General features: G+C 42.8%; 2 protein-coding genes across 3 annotated transcripts in view; one reads left to right on the top strand and one right to left on the bottom strand.

Moving 5' to 3' along the window:
• wwtr1 (WW domain containing transcription regulator 1) overlaps positions 1 to 6,283 on the top strand; it is a 64,263-nt gene extending 57,980 nt beyond the window's left edge. Inside the window, exons 4-6 of one of the 2 annotated variants that reach the window (XM_021604748.2) lie at positions 1,861 to 1,991; positions 2,612 to 2,727; positions 4,891 to 6,283. In XM_021604748.2, coding sequence (XP_021460423.1) covers positions 1,861 to 1,991; positions 2,612 to 2,727; positions 4,891 to 5,075 — 432 coding nt within the window. In that variant the 3' untranslated portion in view covers positions 5,076 to 6,283. Of the gene's footprint in view, positions 1 to 1,857; positions 1,992 to 2,611; positions 2,728 to 4,890 lie in introns of both variants that reach the window. The other variant, XM_021604747.2, reaches the window with a different exon arrangement.
• A 1,648-nt stretch (positions 6,284 to 7,931) lies between these two features.
• tm4sf4 (transmembrane 4 L six family member 4) lies at positions 7,932 to 14,505 on the bottom strand. The gene is made up of 5 exons (XM_036978836.1): positions 14,093 to 14,505; positions 12,427 to 12,516; positions 10,282 to 10,427; positions 9,598 to 9,785; positions 7,932 to 9,083 (listed from the first exon to the last, which is right to left on the bottom strand). The coding sequence occupies exons 1-5, from the start codon at positions 14,264 to 14,266 to the stop codon at positions 9,079 to 9,081; spliced, it is 603 nt and encodes a 200-aa protein (XP_036834731.1). The 5' UTR covers positions 14,267 to 14,505; the 3' UTR covers positions 7,932 to 9,078.
• Between the last annotated feature and the right edge of the window lie 4,886 nt (positions 14,506 to 19,391).

Genomic DNA, 19,391 nt, shown 5'->3' with positions numbered 1-19,391 from the left:
TCACCCAGAACGCTGTGACTGTCGTCCCATCCTGAGCACATAGCAGCACGGGCTGGGGTCTGTGGGGTTGGGAAGGGAGAGCAGAGTCTTTCTGTTGCATTCTTACCTTGGCTATGGCCTGTAGTTGGCCAGCGGGGAATACTTGGTCTGAGAGGATGAAGGACAGGAGTGTTATAGGGGGTGTACACATATTCTGACAGTAACTTCTCTATTTTCCACTGTACTCCCCTACATGATCTCACTGCTTTGGTCTGTCTGACAGTCTGGAGAGAGATCTATTTAGGGAAAGGGGGATACATAGTCAGTTGTCCAACTGAATTTATGCAGTTGAAATGTGTCTTCCGCATTCAACCCAACCCCTCTGAATCAGAGAGGTGAGGGGGGGCTGCCTTTTAATTAACATCCACGTCTTCGGCATAGAGTTGAGTCATCCGCTTACATAGAAACTCTGGCCTGGGGAATTCCTGATTCTACCTGGATTATGTAGGAGAGGCTTCCATTAAAGAACACCCATGTCTTCGGCGCCCGGGGAACAGTGTGGAGGGTGGTTCAAGTGGGGAGGGGCCCTTGGATGAGTTGGTGTGTCTGAGCCTTTGACTTAGTTCTGTATATTGCTCAGGGGAAGATTTTTACCTTGTCAGCTTGGGGATTTGATCCAGCAACCTTCCGATTACTGGCCCAACGCTCTAACCACTAGGCTACCGGCCCAACGCTCTAACCACTAGGCTACCTGCCCAACGCTCTAACCACTAGGCTACCTGCCCAACGCTCTAACCACTAGGCTACCTGCCCAACGCTCTAACCACTAGGCTACCTGCCCAACGCTCTAACCACTAGGCTACCGGCCCAACACTCTAACCACTAGGCTACCTGCCCAACGCTCTAACCACTAGGCTACCTGCCCAACGCTCTAACCACTAGGCTACCTGCCCAACGCTCTAACCACTAGGCTACCTGCCCAACGCTCTAACCACTAGGCTACCTGCCCAACGCTCTAACCACTAGGCTACCTGCTCTAACCACTAGGCTACCTGCTCTAACCACTAGGCTACCTGCTCTAACCACTAGGCTGCCTGCTCTAACCACTAGGCTGCCTGCTCTAACCACTAGGCTGCCTGCTCCAACCCTAGATACCATGTCAGGGCAGTGGTAGTTAGTTGTGCCACAGACAGGGAGACTGACACGGTCCAACCCTAGATACCATACCATGTCAGGGCAGTGGTAGTTAGTTGTGCCCCAGACAGGAAGACTGACACGATCCAACCCTAGATACCATGTCAGGGCAGTGGCACAGGTGAAGGGTAGCATTGACCCCCCCCCCCCCCCCTCCCTTCTAGTTCCACCAGTGTAGACCTGTCTTTGTGTGTTTGGGTAAGGTTATCTTACGGCAGCAACCACAAACCTCTAACTTATCCCATAACCCACTTCCTTTAAGACTATTATCCAATCCCGTCCTGAGGGGGGGGGGGGGGGGGGGGGGGGGGGGGTGGTGGTGTGTGTGTGTGTGTGCGCACATCATATAATTGCTGTATAGTTCACACACTCACTACGATAGGGCTGTAAAACACTGCTTTGTTCAGAAGCAGATTCTGTTATGGACTCAGCAAATGTTTCTCAAGTGGCGTAGTACACGATGTGTTCCTGGACAATAATGAACATAGTTTCAGTAATCTTGAATCTCTCCTCTCACCCCTCTTTTCTCTTCTCTTCTCTCCTCCCCTCCCCTCTACTCTTCTCTCTCCTCCTCTCCCTCTCCTCTCCCCTCCTCTTCTCGCTCCCCCTTCCTCTTCTCTCTCCCCGTCTTCTCCTCCCCTCTTCTCTCTCCTCTCCCCCCTGCTGCCTATTGCTTCCCCCTAGGAGGTGGCACTGTGTAGACAGCTCCCCGTGGACTCTGAGAGCATGGCACCAGCGCCCACCCCTGGTGGCAACCCTGCCCAGCCCATGACCCAGGGAAACATGCCCACCAATGGATCTGACCCCTTCCTCAACAGGCAAGTGCACTCCTGACTCAATTCAAATCAAAGGGCCTTACTGGCATGGGAAACATATGTTAACCACTCCAAAGCAAGTGAAATAGATCATTAACAAAGGTGAAATAAACAATAAAACATTTACAGTAAACATTACACTCACAGAAGTTCCAAAATTATAAAGTTATGTCAGATGTCATATTATGACTATATGTAGCAGTATACTTCTGTCCCTCCGCCTGACCCGGGCTCGAACCAGGGACCCTCTGCACACATCAACAACAGTCACGCACGAAGCATCGTTACCCTTCGCGCCACAAAAGCCACGGCCCTTGCAGAGCAAGGGGAAACACACTACTTCAAGGCCTCAGAGCGAGTAACGTCATCGATTGAAACGCTATTTAGCGTGCACCACCGCTAACTAAGCTAGCCATTTCCCGTCGGTTACACATGTACCGCGTTGTAATGATGTGCTTCTCATCCGTCTCCCTCTCGCTCTCTTTTATTCCCCTCATTCTCCCTTCTTTCTCAACACCCCCTCTCCCCTCTGCCTCTCTCCCTTTTCTCCTTCTCTCAGTCTGGTTATTAGATGGGATCAGTTGATTAATATGTTTTTTTTCCCCTTCCTCTGTGATCCACAGTGGTCACTTCCAGCACTCCCGGGAGCAGAGCACAGACAGTGGCCTGGGGCTGGGCTGTTACAGCATCCCCACCACCCCAGAGGACTTCCTTAATAACATGGAGGAGATGGACACAGGTAGTCCACGTTCTCCCGCCGTCTCTCCCTCACCTTCTCGCTCTCAAATTCAAGCTGCTTTATTGGCATGAAAAACATTGTGTCAATTTTGCCAAAGCAACAATGTGTTTAATAAACATTGTAATAAAAATAATGAACAATAATACAAATAAAACTAAAACAAAATGGTGAGTCAATAGTAGAAATATAACAAATAATAGTGACGATAAAAGGCTAAACATGGAAAATGGAACTGTCATCGTCATCATTACATCACTACTATTACCATTACTCTACCATTACTACTACCACTACCGTCATTACATCACTACTATTACTACTACCACTACCATTACTACTACCATTACTACTACCACTACCACTACTACTACCACTACCATTACTACTACCACTACCATTACTACTACCACTACTACTACCACTACCATTACTACTACCACTACCATTACTACTACCACTACCACTACTACTACCACTACCATTACTACTACCACTACCATTACTACTACCACTACTACTACCACTACCATTACTACTACCACTACCACTACTACTACCACTACCATTACTACTACCACTACCATTACTACTACCACTACTACTACCACTACCATTACTACTACCACCACCACTACTACTACCACTACCATTACTACTACCACTACCATTACTACTACCACTACCACTACTACTACCACTACTACTAACACTACCATTACTACTACCACTACCATTACTACTACCACTACCACTACCATTACCATTACTACTACCACTACCATTACTACTACCACTACCATTACTACTACCACTACCATTACTACTACCACTACTACTACCACTACCACCATTACTACTACCACTACTACTACCACTACCACCATTACTACTACCACTACTACTACCACTACCACTACTACTACCACTACTACTACCACTACCACTACTACTACTACTACTACTACCACTACTACTACCACTACCACTACTACTACTACTACCACCACCACTACTACTACCACTACCACTACTACTACCACCACCACTACTACTACCACTACCATTACTACTACCACCACCACTACCGTCATCATTACATCACTACTATTACCATTACTCTACCATTACTACTACCATTACTACTACCACCACCACTACTACTACCACTACTACTACCACTACCATTACTACTACCACTACCACTACTACTACCACTACCACTACTACTACCACTACCATTACTACTACCACTACCATTACTACTACCACTACCATTACTACTACCTCTACCACTACCACTACCGTCATCATTACATCACTACTATTACCATTACTCCACCATTACTACTACCACTACCATTACTACTACCACTACCATTACTACTACCACTACCATTACTACTACCACCACCACTACCGTCATCATTACATCACTACTATTACCATTACTCTACCATTACTACTACCACTACCATTACTACTACCACTACCATTACTACTACCACTACCACTACCACTACTACTACCACTACTACTACCACTACCATTACTACTACCACCACCACTACCGTCATCATTACATCACTACTATTACCATTACTCTACCATTACTACTACCACTACCATTACTACTACCACTACCACTACTACTACCACTACCATTACTACTACCACCACCACTACCGTCATCATTACATCACTACTATTACCATTACTCTACCATTACTACTACCACTACCACTACTACTACCACTACCATTACTACTACCACCACCACTACCGTCATCATTACATCACTACTATTACCATTACTCTACCATTACTACTACCACTACCATTACCACTACCATTACTACTACCACTACCGTCATCATTACATCACTACTATTACCATTACTCTACCATTACTACTACCACTACCATTACTACTACCACTACCATTACTACTACCACTACCACTACCATTACTACTACCACTACCATTACTACTACCACTACCATTACTACTACCACTACCACTACCACTACTACTACCACTACTACTACCACTACCATTACTCTACCACCACCACTACCGTCACCATTAAACTGCTATCATTACTCTCTCGAGCCCTCTCTCTCTCACTGACTCTGACTCCCCCTTCTCTCCCCCCTTCCCTCCAGGTGAGAGCATGGCCCAGGCGGGCAGTATGAACGTGTCTCAGCACAGCAGCTTCCCAGACTTCCTGGACTCCCTGCCAGGGACCAACGTGGACCTGGGAACCCTGGAGGGAGCGGACCTCATCCCCATTCTCAACGATGTGGAGTCAGTCCTCAACAAGAGCGAGCCCTTCCTCACCTGGCTGTAAACACACACACGTACACACACGCACACACGTACACACACACACACACACACACACACACATCTTCTACAAACGCACACATCTTCTACAAACACACACACACACGCCCAACAAACAGGACGAAAGACTCCACGTATCTAAAGACTCTGTCTGTGCTGCCTTTGGTGACCTATTCAAATCAGCTTGATTGATTTTTCACGTGTCCAGTAATAATACCCTCTGTCTGCCCGACCACCTATAAATCTGAGTTCAGTTCAGGTTCAAGATATCTAAAGAGTATTAACCAAAGCCTTGAGAGAACAAAAATCTAATCAAATCAGGACACGTGTCAAAGTGAATACTGTAATGTAACAAAAGTTAGTAGTTTTGTATGTTCTGTAAGACTCTCCCCACCCTGGTTTTTGAATCACAATAGATGTTATTTTTTACAGCTTTCCTGTCTCTCTTGGGGTGACACTCTCTATGTGGAACAAGTACTTGGTGAAAAAAAAAAATGTATTGGCGTCCAATGGTATTGCTTTGTCATGACTAAATGTATGCAGGGAGGCTTTTTTTTACCAATAGGTGGCGCTATTGCTTAAGCTACTGTAGTTATGAAATGGCTCTTTACTGGCAACAAGGCTGTCCCATCTGTAGGTTCTTAGTAGTGCACGTCTGTCGGCTACAGCACTGTAAACCTTCTTCTCTAACAAATGATCAATCACCAACAGTATTTTAACTGTCAGTTTGGGTTTGAATTCAAAATCCACACTGTTACTGTTGTTTCTGTTCATAAATTCTTTTTTTTTTTAACTACAGATTCACTTCTACATCAGCATTAGTAGCCATGGGAACAAAGTGTGTTGTATACCAAATAATGTTTCCTATTGTTCGCTACAATGTCACTACAAAAGCTTTAAAACTTTAAAATTGTACTTAGTTTGATTTTTAAACAGAACTGTTTTTAGTTTTTTGTCATTTTAATAATTGTACTCCAATGTAGCCAATTGAACACTAAAATGTCATGCCTCAGTTATGAAACAATGTCAAATTCTGTATTCTAATACGTACACTTTAAAAAATATATATCATACTATAGTATTAGGTTTTTTTCTGATCTGTAAAATAGCCTACCTGGGTTCTTTGCATTTGGTGCCATTTGTAGGACTTATAATATAGTTAGCATTTTTTGTATTTATCAAGAGCTATGATTCTATTTCTTTTGTTCAATTTAAAAAAAAAAATTTTTTTTAATGAAATTGAGATTTCAAAGCACTACAAATCAGCAAAATGATTGACATATATCTGATCATGAAGTGAATGTTGAAGTTAGATGATCACCAGACGTTTTTGTTTCTATATGCGTTGACGCTTGATAATCCTTCATACGCAAACTCTCCTTGGTCTTCGGTCGGTTTTTTGGGGGGGGGTTTTGCAAAAATGACTTTTTTTTTTTTCTCCCCCCCCCTTCTAATATCTGTTCTACGGGGAATTATGCAACAATAGTCTTTTCATAGGGTCAGAGGTTATTGTGCCTACACGTTTTTAGAGGATTTTTAGTGAATTGTCAGATTGGATTGGCATGGGGTTAGCATTCGGATCTTGTTTTTAACATGCCAACCCCACAACACAATCTGCTCTGATCTTTTTTTTATTTTCTACATTTGTCTCAGTTTTTGTATTTGCATGTTGATTGACATATTTGCTATTCCTAGCGTTAGGTGGTCTATAGCCCGACCTTATATTGTGACTATACTGAGTCTGGTTACTATGTAGAACGTTAGAACTAAGAAGGTGAGGAAGTGATGGATCCTTGGTAGGGGCAGGTGAATTAGGGGGGGGGGGGGGTTGTTGAGTTTAGGGAGGGTGAGGGGGGTGTTCAATGCATGCCAAAACACACTGGGGGTGAAGAGGGGCGTGAGAGGTGACGAGCTGAAGTAGAGGGCACACAGTTATCACATCACTACCACCTGTGTCCTTGGAGTTGTGTGGATTGGGGGAAAGGGTGTGGCGATGTGGTTTCAGAGATTGGAGGCCTCTATTACCCAGGCATGGCCAAAGAAGGCTAGCTCTGACAGGGCTAGCAACATGCTAACTCGTGCCCATGCCCAGCTGACGGGGCTAGCAACATGCTAACTCATGCACAGCTGATGAAAAGGGCTCCAGTGAGAGGTGATGAGGTCTTTTTTTAGAATCAAACAAGGTTATAAATCCAATCACACAGCTGCCTCTCTTGGTGTCTCTGTGTCAGGGAGGTTCCCTGTTTTGTGTTTTCGTTTGAATAATGTGCTGTTCCAGGCTCTAGGGGGGGAAACTTGGCAGGGCTGTCGGTGCACCATTACTGGGGACATAATTCAAGGTTGCACCAGTATGAAGGACACAAGTTAAATGGATGATAGCATTTGTATCAGATTGTCTTTTTAAATCTATACTTTGGGGGATTTTAAGACCAGATGAAAGAGAGAGATTCTATGAGAACATAGAACACAGAGGTGGTGTTATACCGTTAAGGGTTTGAGGAAATGGTTTGGTGTGGAGCACATATTTTGACTAAAGGTACATAGAGTGGCATGACATGGAATGGAATAGACAGGATGTAGCGATATATAGCGCAGTATAGCGCAGTGGCTAGGCTACAGCTGCATGGTAGGATGGGGACGGGGGTGTGTTGTCAGTAGTTACAGGGTTCTTGGAATGTTGAAGGCATGCTCATTGGTGGTGAAAATCAGACTAACAAAATGGCCGCATACTGTATCCTATCCCGGCAGTGTGGACTTAATTTTTACATGATGTAATCTCGGCAAAGGAGTCTGAAAATTACAGTAACATGTTTTAAAATAAAGAAAGAAAGAAAGAATAAAATGGCGTCAGAACCGTGGATCTTTGTGTTGTTTTTTATTTGTTATTGATGCCATTTATTACAGAAGATCACTCTTGATCACTATCACAACAAGCCACAGATCACACGTATACAACTGTATACGGAACCAAAAAATGACCTACGAACATTATTACTCTCTAGGTAAAATAAGCTAGTATACAAAACAACATTCCCCCCCCCCCCCCCCCCCCCCCTCCTCCCACCTTCATAATTCCACTCCATACATTAGAGAGCAGTCCAATTACCTCCCACCAAGGCTAACTTGGTCTACCCAGAGAAATGTATATAAAGTAAAAGTTTAATTCCATTTGTATTTATTTAGCTAGGATAATCCACTCGGTAACAATTGCCTCTGTTTTCCAGAGAGTCCTGGGTGAATGTTCTAACAAGAATGTAAATGTTCAGGTTCTACCATCGATCTATGTAAATAGGGTTGGCGAAAGCTACATTGCAGTGTGTTTTGTATAATATAGCGGAACCCACCATAAAGTCGCTGATAACCCGACACGACAGACTCCTTAGTAACCCTGTGGCGTTACAGTAAACATTGACACAGAGGAGGGAATCTCGTCATGTCCCTCCATTAAACAGGAACTAGCAAGAATAAAGTTATAAAATGACACCCACAAGCCTTCTCTGATAAGACTCACACAGGTGTGGCCCACAGTGTACACACACTCTGTCATAAACCTCTATGAAGGGGGTTTTCATGTGTTTTTGATTATTGAAAATTATTTGCAATTGAAATAAGCCCAGAGACTAATATTTAATAGATGCCAAGTGTTGTCTTTTTAAGGTACAAAGTAATATGGAATTATACTATGAAATGTTGAAAGTGCTTTCATGTTTTTAACGTATTGAATAAGAAGTTAGATTTAATCACATTTTAAAAAGTTAAATATAGAAATACTTAATGTGGCTCTTAAATGTCCTCTGCTGTCATAAGACCGACCACCCAAGCAAAAGGCCATCAAGCTAGGTAGGATTGGAAATGGTTTTTAAAAATATTTCTTTTAAATATTTTTTTTTTTTTACAAATATTTAACAAAATCATATGGACCTCATAGAAAGCCAGTCAGTGTCGTTGATATAAGAAGTCTTCGGTCTTCTTCTGAGGGGCTCACGGATCCTCAGACGGCATCATCACTACTCTGAAAAACAAACACAGGACACTAACTTTCCAAAAAGATTCAAATCAAGTCTTACTCAAACACAAACAGATTTATACAGTGTATTGGTGTGTCAATCATGGATGAGCTAATTGTTGCTTAGCTTACTGAAGTTCATGGAGTTCATGGTCAGATAACACATGGCTGAGAGGTCAGTGACACAGGTGGAAGAAAAGGGTCTAGCCCTTATTGGAGGGATGGGACTGGGGGTGGGGCTAGGTCTGGGACTGGGGGTGGGGCTAGGACTGGGGGTGGGGCTAGGTCTGGGACTGGGGGTGGAGCTAGGTCTGGGACTGGGGGTGGAGCTAGGTCTGGGGCTGGGGGTGGAGCTAGGTCTGGGGCTGGGGGTGGAGCTAGGTCTGGGGCTGAGCAGCTCCAAGTCTCATATTTAATACATTTAATTAAATCAGGTGTGGTCAACTGGAAAAAAAATGTGTACCAAATTGGGTTTATGGGCTAGACTTGAGGTTGTTTCAATACAACAGGGTCCTCTTACCCCCACCACAGCAGCCGCAGCAGTCTCCACAGATGGCCCCGATGAGACCGTTGACGACCTGGATGGCACAGAGCACAACCTGCAGCAGACCCATGACCAGCAGCATGGAGAACAGAGTCAGGTGCCAGGTCACGATGCCTTCAGGCTTTCTACAGCCCTCCCACAGGGTGTGGTTATTCAGGTAGTCACTGGTGGACAACAGAGAGTTCAGAAAAAGTTAAAGAAGACTCAGCACACTGCACATACATTGTGTCATGTGTAATTCATGATGAATGCGGGTGAATGAGTGATTTACATACATTGTGTCATGTGTAATTCATGATGAATGCGGGTGAATGAGTGATTTACATACATTGTGTCATGTGTAATTCATGATGAATGCGGGTGAATGAGTGATTTACATACATTGTGTCATGTGTAATTCATGATGAATGCGGGTGAATGAGTGATTTACATACATTGTGTCATGTGTAATTCATGATGAATGCGGGTGAATGAGTGATTTACATACATTGTGTCATGTGTAATTCATGATGAATGAGCGAGTGAATGAGTGATTTACATAAATTGTGTCATGTGTAATTCATGATGAATGCGGGTGAATGAGTGATTTACATACATTGTGTCACAACATGAACGATGTATTACCAACAAATGTGTTTGAGCGGTAAAACGTGTTCTCACCCGTTGACAAACGGATTGGTCCACAAATCTGTTGTGCCATTCGTATAGAGACATTTGGGTCCGTTGTGAATGGCAACAGCAGACACAATGAAGGAGTAGCCGGCCCCCAGAACCCCCACCCCAGCAAAGATGATAGAGGTGAACATCTGAGGAGAAGAAACTGATCATAGTTACAGAGGTCCAATTTAATCAATCAATCAATCTGGGTATTGAACGCAGTCTATCCAAGAAAAGTGATTTAAGAAGAACATGTTAGTCCACTGAGCTAAAACATGTGGTAGGAAGAACTAGCACTAGTCTTCAGGGTTCATACTGATGGTGGGGTGGACTTCAGGGCCCGTGTAAAGCGTCTCAGAGTAGGTGAGTACTGATCTAGGATGTCAGTTGAACTCCCTGCTTTGGGGCGATCAAAATCTAGGTGTTCGATCTACTGTGTGTGTGTGTGTGTGTGTGTGAGGCTGGTTAGGTCTACAAGTATGGCGCACTGCTTTGGATGCCCTGTGCTTTAAGGGTAAATTCCCAGACCTGAGTTCAGCGTGCGTAAATGAAACATAATTCCCTTTCTATGCTCTTTTCTCTCTTTCTCTCTCTTTTACCTTGTCAGTTTGGGGATCTTGCAAACCTTTACAGTTACTCGTCCAGCGCTCTAACTACCACCTGCTACCACCTGCTGAAGGTGTGGCAGTGCTGTGTCCACACCGTATTCTGACCGTGCCCTTCATTCCCTCATTATGAAACGATGAAACGATGAATAAGATTTCGAGTGGAACAACATCTACTTTCTTTTTCCTGATAAGAAATAACACCAAATACACTGTCATTTACAACTTGATACGAGCTGGGTAAATGAGTAAACCGATTTGATAAGGGGATTGTAAATATAAATGACAATTGTTTTAGATCTATTTTACCTTATAATCACTGGAGACAAATGTGAAAACCAGTCATATGGCAGCAAAGAGAAACATATCAACATAGCACCTTTTCCACAGTATGTTTATGAAATGCTGGCCTTGTAACGTGGGATGAAATGTGGAGACCCAAGCTATACGCTTCTGTAGCCTTTGCGCAAATTACAGTGTAGCGCGTCAAACCTACCGAGTTGATTTATGATTTCTACAACGTTTTAATTATATGCCCGGATCTTTCACTGTATATTTTACTATTTGTATCCTGTTAAATATTAGCCACTATCGGTAGCCACCGTCATTTATACCCACATACATTTATAAATGTCTCTTTAGTGTTAGTTTCCTTAAATGTAGCATCGTTCCTTTAAATTGTTAGTTTACCTTTCTTTCCTCTGTCACGTTAGTGTGGTTGTTCCTGAGGATCTCTAGCATTAGTGGATCATATTTGGCTAACGTATTACAAGCAGCAGTGCAATAATGTGGGACATGTAACCTATTTGAATCATTATGGAACACAGACCATACTGTAGCAGTTTAAACCTGGAGCCTGGCGCACGGTTCACGGTTCACGACGACTGGACCGTTATCATCACAGTTCCATGACTAGTGAGGATTATTAGGGTAGATTTATAAGACTACTGTCCAATCCCTATTGTACACTTTTCTCAACATCCAGTATTTTTTGGGGATTAAACATGATTATTCAAACCACTGTATTTTTGATTCACCAATATAATGAGGCGCTCCAAACCAGTTTTTTTTTATTGATGCTTTTCTAACCCTAAATAATATTCAAGATCAGAGTATTTTTTAAAACTACCAATTGGTGCTGAACAGGAGATGATATGCACGTATTTAGATAGCATTTTGTCATTCATCCTTAATATTCTGAACCGTTCTCGCCATGTATTCTAGTGAGTCTGTCGTTAAAGGTAAACCAAATTTAAAGAGATGGCTATAGATAAATGTACTATTGTATGAACATTTCCACGAGAAGATCTGTTGGCCAACAAGTGGGAGGGTTTTCAGCGGTTGAATAAAATGTATTCTGTGCACAGGGGAACCACGCCTGCAAAGCATTATGGACCTGCATAAGATAAGTCTGAGTACCATCTACTGAGAAGTGCATAGAAAAGGCCTGTAGGACAGGCGTCTGAATCAGGCCCTTAACTGAATAGAACACCTACAGTATATAGGAAAGTTGCTATGGATATGTTTGTTCCCATGTACTCACTGCAAATCTCTTTCCACAACTCTCATTGCCACAGCAACCACAGCAGTCATTGTTTTTAAGGCCCAGGAAGACCAGCGCTGGGAAGATCATCTGCTCAGAAAGAGATACACAACCATTAGGTTACACAACTATTATGATACACAACCATTAGGTTACACAACTATTAGGATACACAACTATTGGACAGAAAGACATCATAATACCCACAGCCATTAGGATACACAACTATTAGGATACACAACCATTAGGTTACACAACTATTAGGATACACAACTATTGGACAGAAAGACATCATACTACCCACAGCCATTAGGATAATACCAGGAAAACAGTTCTAAATACTCCCTATAGCCAGACAATCATATTGGCTGGAATCAGATTAGTACGGAGTGTTTCTGTCATCAGGGACATGAAGGACAACAGCTTTAGAAGCAGAAACAAACTGGCAACGTTGAACACTGTGATAATTTCCTAAACTTTTCCTAAAATTCTAACAGTGCTGTAATCACACAAGCATAATGGACAGGACCCCCCCCCCCCACCCCCACAGAGGCTTTCATTTTGATCATTTCAATTGCACCTCATACAAAGATTCTACATCAAACAATACACTCACTGGTAGAAAATCTTGTCCTCAATATTATCACTTAAGTTAAAGGAAAACACTTGTCGTTCTCATACATTTGGTTTCTGATTCATACAGGGGACTTGTAGTGAAGACGTGAATGCAATATACAATATGCATGGACACAGAGCATAATACACATGATTTCCACCAATCCCACTCCTGACCTCTCAATGAATATCCTGATCTCTCAATCAATATCGTGACCTCTCAATGAATATCCTGATCTCTCAATGAATATCCTGACCTCTCAATGAATATCCTGACCTCTCAATGAATATCCTGACCTCTCAATCAATATCCTGACCTCTCAATGAATATCCTGACCTCTCAATGAATATCCTGACCTCTCATTGAATATGCTGACCTCTCAATGAATATCCTGACCTCTCAATTAATATGCTGACCTCTCAATCAATATCCTGACCTCTCAGTCAATATCCTAACCTCTTAATGAATATCCTGACCTCTCAATGAATATCCTGACCTCTCAATTAATATCTTGACCTTTCAATTAATATGCTGACCTCTCAATAAATATGCTGACCTCTCAATCAATATGCTGACCTCTCAATCAATATACTGTCCTCTCAATCAATATGCTGACCTCTCAATCAATATGCTGTCCTTTCAATCAATATGCTGACCTCTCAATAAATATGCTGACCTCCCAATCAATATGCTGTCCTCTCAATCAATATGCTGTCCTCTCAATCAATATCCTGAGCCTAGATTGTGTAGAAGGAAACAAAGCGCTTTAAAAGGGCCATCCATCTCACTAAAGCCACCCTGTCATGTAGACAGAACCCCCAGGCCAGTAACTACACCTGTATCTCTACCTAACTGTTCACCTGTTTTCTGATAGACTCAATCCAACATTTATAACGTTCTATGTTTCACCACATGTTGAATAGAGACATTCAAATACAACCGTTGAAATGAGACATGTTGACATGAAAGAGTTACAGCATTAGAAGTTATTTAAAAGCCCCATTCCAAAAGCCCTGGCATTTTCCACTCCCCCAGTAACAGTTGACTTACCATAACACCAGATCCCATGATACCCCCAAAGTAAAACACTTCATTGGTGATGTGGTTATTGTCTTCTGCGACCAGCCCCCCAGGGAAGAAGAGCAGGATATTGCAGAGAACACACAGGATGGCCAGGGGGATCAGGGTGATACCCAGACACTTGGCAAAACTACCCGAACACATGGTCGGTCGGTCGATGGTTCACAATCACTTCAGCTGCTAAAACAGTCACACAGCACAGGGACAAGAGGGATTCTCTAAAAGTCCAAAGGGCTCCCACACAAACTCGTACACACCTAAACTGTACTGTACTGTAGGTTCCTATCTAGGACTATAGCCTACCTGTCCAGAACCAGCAAACGGTCTCAAGTCCCTCAGATTGGGGAGGGGTATATATGTATATATATATATACACACACCACTGGCTGGATGATGATGTCATGATGGCACTGCCTTAAATTGAATTTACAGCAGTTGTGCCATGGCAACCATCTGGTCTGGTTAATATTCTACTACACGATTTGTCTGCCTGGCCTCAGCCCTGACAGAGAGCGAGGCTGGAGTTATTGAACACATTGGTGACCTATTGGAGTCGTCATCTGACGACGAAGAAGTTCATCTATGTGTGTTGTATCAATTGACTCTATGTATTTATGTGGAAGCAACACTCTCTACTTTCCCCTCGGGGACAATAGATTAAATCCTATCATATCACACTGGGTTATCAACAGGAGTACGTTTGAGATAATACTAGTTTTTACCTGCTACTTTACACTACTCTGGGGGTGGCAGTGTAGCGTAATGGTTAGAGCGTTGGACTAGTAACCAAAATGGTTGCAGGATCAAATCCCTGAGCTGACAAGGTACAAATATGTCGTTCTGCCCCTTAACAAACCCACTGTTCCTAGGCCTGTCATTGTAAATAAGAATTTGTTCCTAACTCACTTGCCTAGTTAAATAAAGGTTTTAAAAAAAATCTCTATTTGACTCAGTGAAACACCTGCGAAGAATTCTCATGATAACTTCTCATAAGGTATCATACACAGTAAAAACCATTCCCAATACATGAAGAATAACTTTTTCCTTTACAGTTTTATTCATATTTAGGCTTATATTAGGTCCACAATATTTATACAGTCTGAAAACAACATTGCAAGCAGTATTTTGTGCACTATTAGATTGATCATGTCTAGGCTACAGGGTAAATGTATGTTTAGCCAATAGAGAATTTGATAACATCACTGGACAATCGGTATAGAGACAACCCTTTTATCCTTGTTCCAGGTCATATCTGTTGGTAAGTAGACATTCACTTTGGTCTTCTTCGTTCTGCCGTTAAACTGCTATGTAGGCCTACCACATACGGCCACTTGACATGATCGTCACACAATGAAAATAAAACTGTACAGTTGAACGCAATGCACTGCTCACGGGTGTGATCTGTAATCCATCTACTTACTATTCCCGGATCAATCGAGCACATATTAATCAATCAGGAAGCAGTCACACAAACGTAGCAAAATAGCGTGGAAGAATAACGGATTATTCGTATGATGTCTAGATGATTAAAGAATAATGGAAGTGACAGTACGACACAGGGAAACGTACTGTAGGCCTGATTGAGCATGCTCCCAACACATATGACTGAACTTTACACAATGCGTTTGCATGAGGAAGCATTGTAGCAAATTTTCACGAGGAAACATTTTAGCGAATTTTTCAGGAGGAAACATTTTAGCGAATTTTTCACGACGAAACATTTTAGCGAATTTTCACATGAGGAAAAATGTTAACAAATGTTCACATGAGGAAACGTAGCAAATTGTATTTTGTGTGATAAAGGAGTAGTAAGCTATGCAACCATCACCTCTCAATGGTCACCTGTTGTTTGTTTACATGGCTGTGTGGTTTCAAGACAACCAGGGCCGGTCCCAGGGATAAGTGACATAAGCGGTTGCTTAGGGCCTCCGGAGAATTTGAGAATACACCAGGTGCAGTTTCTAAATTTTGACATTTAGAAAGTTAATAGATGCGACAATTGTCTGCTATGGTGCGTTTCCATTTAATTATCTTGTGGCGATTAAAACGGGTAGACGTAATGACATCACACCTACAAAATAAATTAAAAACTGCAGTGTATAATACGAATTTCTATTTGTATTTCTAATGGATCCCCAGTAGTTCCTGCCAAGGCAGCAGCTACTCTTCCTGGGGTTTATTATGGATCCCCATTAGTTCCTGCCAAGGCAGCAGCTATTCTTCCTGGGGTTTATTATGGATCCCCATTAGTTCCTGCCAAGGCAGCAGCTACTCTTCCTGGGGTTTATTATGGATCCCCATTAGTTCCTGCCAAGGCAGCAGCTTCTCTTCCTGGGGTTTATTATGGATCCCCAGTAGTTCCTGCTAAGGCAGCAGCTTCTCTTCCTGGGGTTTATTATGGATCCCCATTAGTTCCTGCCAGGGCAGCAGCTACTCTTCCTGGGGTTTATTAGGGATCCCCATTAGTTCCTGCCAAGGCAGCAGCTACTCTTCCTGGGGTTTATTATGGATCCCCATTAGTTCCTGCCAAGGCAGCAGCTACTCTTCCTGGGGTTTATTATGGATCCCCAGTAGTTCCTGCTAAGGCAGCAGCTTCTCTTCCTGGGGTTTATTATGGATCCCCATTAGTTCCTGCCAGGGCAGCAGCTACTCTTCCTGGGGTTTATTATGGATCCCCATTAGTTCCTGCCAAGGCAACAGCTACTCTTCCTGCGGTTTATTATGGATCCCCATTAGTTCCTGCCAAGGCAACAGCTATTCTTCCTGGGCTTTATTATGGATCCCCATTAGTTCCTGACAAGGCAGCAGCTACTCTTCCTGGGGTTTATTATGGGTCCCCATTAGTTCCTGCCAAGGCAACAGTTACTCTTCCTGGGGTTTATTATGGATCCCCATTAGTTCCTGCCAAGGCAACAGCTACTCTTCCTGGGGTTTATTATGGATCCCCATTAGTTCCTGCCAAGGCAGCAGCTACTCTTCCTGGGGTTTATCATGGATCCCCATTAGTTCCTGCCAAGGCAACAGCTACTCTTCCTGGGGTTTATTATGGATCACCATTAGTTCCTGCCAAGGCAGCAGCTTCTCTTCCTGGGGTCCAGCAACATGAAGGTAGTTTATACAATTTTAAAAACATAACAATACATTCACAGATTTCACAACACACTGTGTGCCCTCGGGCCCCTACTCCACCACTAACATATATCTACAGTACAAAATGTGTGTGCATAGTGCATATGCTATCGTGTGTGTGTATTCATGTGTCTGTGCCTATGTTTGTGTTGCTTCACAGTCCCCGCTGTTCCATAAGGTGTTTTTGAATCTGTTTATTAAACCCGATTTTACTGATTGCATCAGTTACTTGATGTGGAGTAGATTTCCACGTAGTCATGACTCTCTGTAGTACTGTGGAATAGAGTTCCACGTAGTCATGACTCTCTGTAGTACTGTGGAATAGAGTTCCATGTAGTCATGGCTCTCTGTAGTACTGTGGAATAGAGTTCCATGTAGTCATGGCTCTCTGTAGTACTGTGGAATAGAGTTCCATGTAGTCATGGCTCTCTGTAGTACTGTGGAATAGAGTTCCATGTAGTCATGGCTCTCTGTAGTACTGTGGAATAGAGTTCCATGTAGTCATGGCTCTCTGTAGTACTGTGCGCCTTCCATAGTCTGTTCTGGACTTGGGGACTGTGAAGAGACCTCTGGTGGCATGTCTTGTGTGGTATGCATGGGTGTCCGAGCTGTGCGCCAGTAGTTCAAACAGACAGCTCTGTGCATTCAACATGTCAATACCTCTCATTAAAACAAGTAGTGATGAAGTCAATCTCTCCTCCACTTTCAGCCATGAGAGATTGACATGCATATTATTAATGTTAGCTCTCTGTGTACATCCAAACTGCAACTCTTTGTTAAGTGTTGCAGTCATTTCAGTTGCTGTAGTAGCTGACATGTATAGTTTTGCAGTCATTTCAGTTGCTGTAGTAGCTGGCATGAATAGGGAAAGGAAAAGGAAAGGGAGATACCTAGTCAGTTGTACAACTGAATGCATTCAACTGAAATGTGTCTTCCGCATTCAACCCAACCCCTCTGAATCAGAGAGGTGCGTGGGGCTGCCTTAATCGACATTCATGTCTTCGGCATAGAGTTGAGTCATCCGCTTACATAGAAACTCTGCCCTGGGGAATTCCTGATTCTACCTGGATTATGTAGGAGAGGCTTCCATTAAAGAACGCCCTCTGTGTTCTGTTAGACAAGTAACTCTTAATCCACAATATAGCAGGGGAGAGTAAAGCCATAACACATTAGAGCAAGGCGAAACAATTCAGCCATTTTTGAAAGAAACATAATTTTTTACAGTTGAAAAGGTAGATTTTGTAAGCAGTAAGCGTTTAGAATTAACTGTGTTTTATGGTGATGACATCACGTATGTTCAAAATTATTCCAAAAACTATTTTTCGATCATCAAATTTTGTAGCAATAAAGAAAGTTTGACAAGAGACAAATCCGACGCTGTTGAACTAATAAAAATGTGGTGGATCTTTAGAAAATGTCTCTTATCTCTGCCGTTTCCATTAAATATGTTGCAATCATTTTTTGTTGTTGCGACATTGCTTTTGTGGAATTAACCTGGGTTAAAGGAGTACTACCTACTGACAGTCACTCAATTCACACTGTAAGCTAAAAACTTTTATCTTGGTATTTAGTCTAGTGAGCTATCTAAACTTGTAGTAATCATGGCCGAATACTGACTGGGCACGCAGGGCATTTACCCAGAGTCCCTGACCTCCAGTGGGGCCCCCATTGATTTTGTTAGTCATTCACACTCAGATATCATACTAACATGGCAGAAGTCATTATGAAATGTGTAGAATTGCAGGACATTAGCTGTAAACCTGCAAAAAAAAGATCTCTTCCCAAAAAAATATCTCTGCCCCATCTCTGCCCCAAAAATATCTCTGCCCCATCTCTGCCCCAAAAATATCTCTGCCCCATCTCTGCCCCAAAAATATCTCTGCCCCATCTCTGCCCCAAAAATATCTCTGCCCCCATGGCAATATTTGTAGAATTGCATGACATTTGTTCATAAAATTACAGTATCCTCTCCGCCACATGGCAAAATGCGTAGAATTGTAGGAAATACAATTTAAAAATGTACATTTTTCTCTCCACATCGGTCTGGGTGAGTTTTTAGCTCTGGTCCAAGTCGTTAGTGCGCGTTGCGTGTTTCTAGACCAGAGCTAGGGAAGTGTGAGCCACTGACATTGGTGCAGGG

This window comes from Oncorhynchus mykiss, chromosome 5, assembly GCF_013265735.2.
Source record: "Oncorhynchus mykiss isolate Arlee chromosome 5, USDA_OmykA_1.1, whole genome shotgun sequence".
Classification (NCBI taxonomy): Eukaryota; Metazoa; Chordata; class Actinopteri; order Salmoniformes; family Salmonidae; genus Oncorhynchus; species Oncorhynchus mykiss.
Note: the sequence above shows the minus strand (reverse complement) of the source record. Positions and strands in the feature narration are given on the sequence as shown.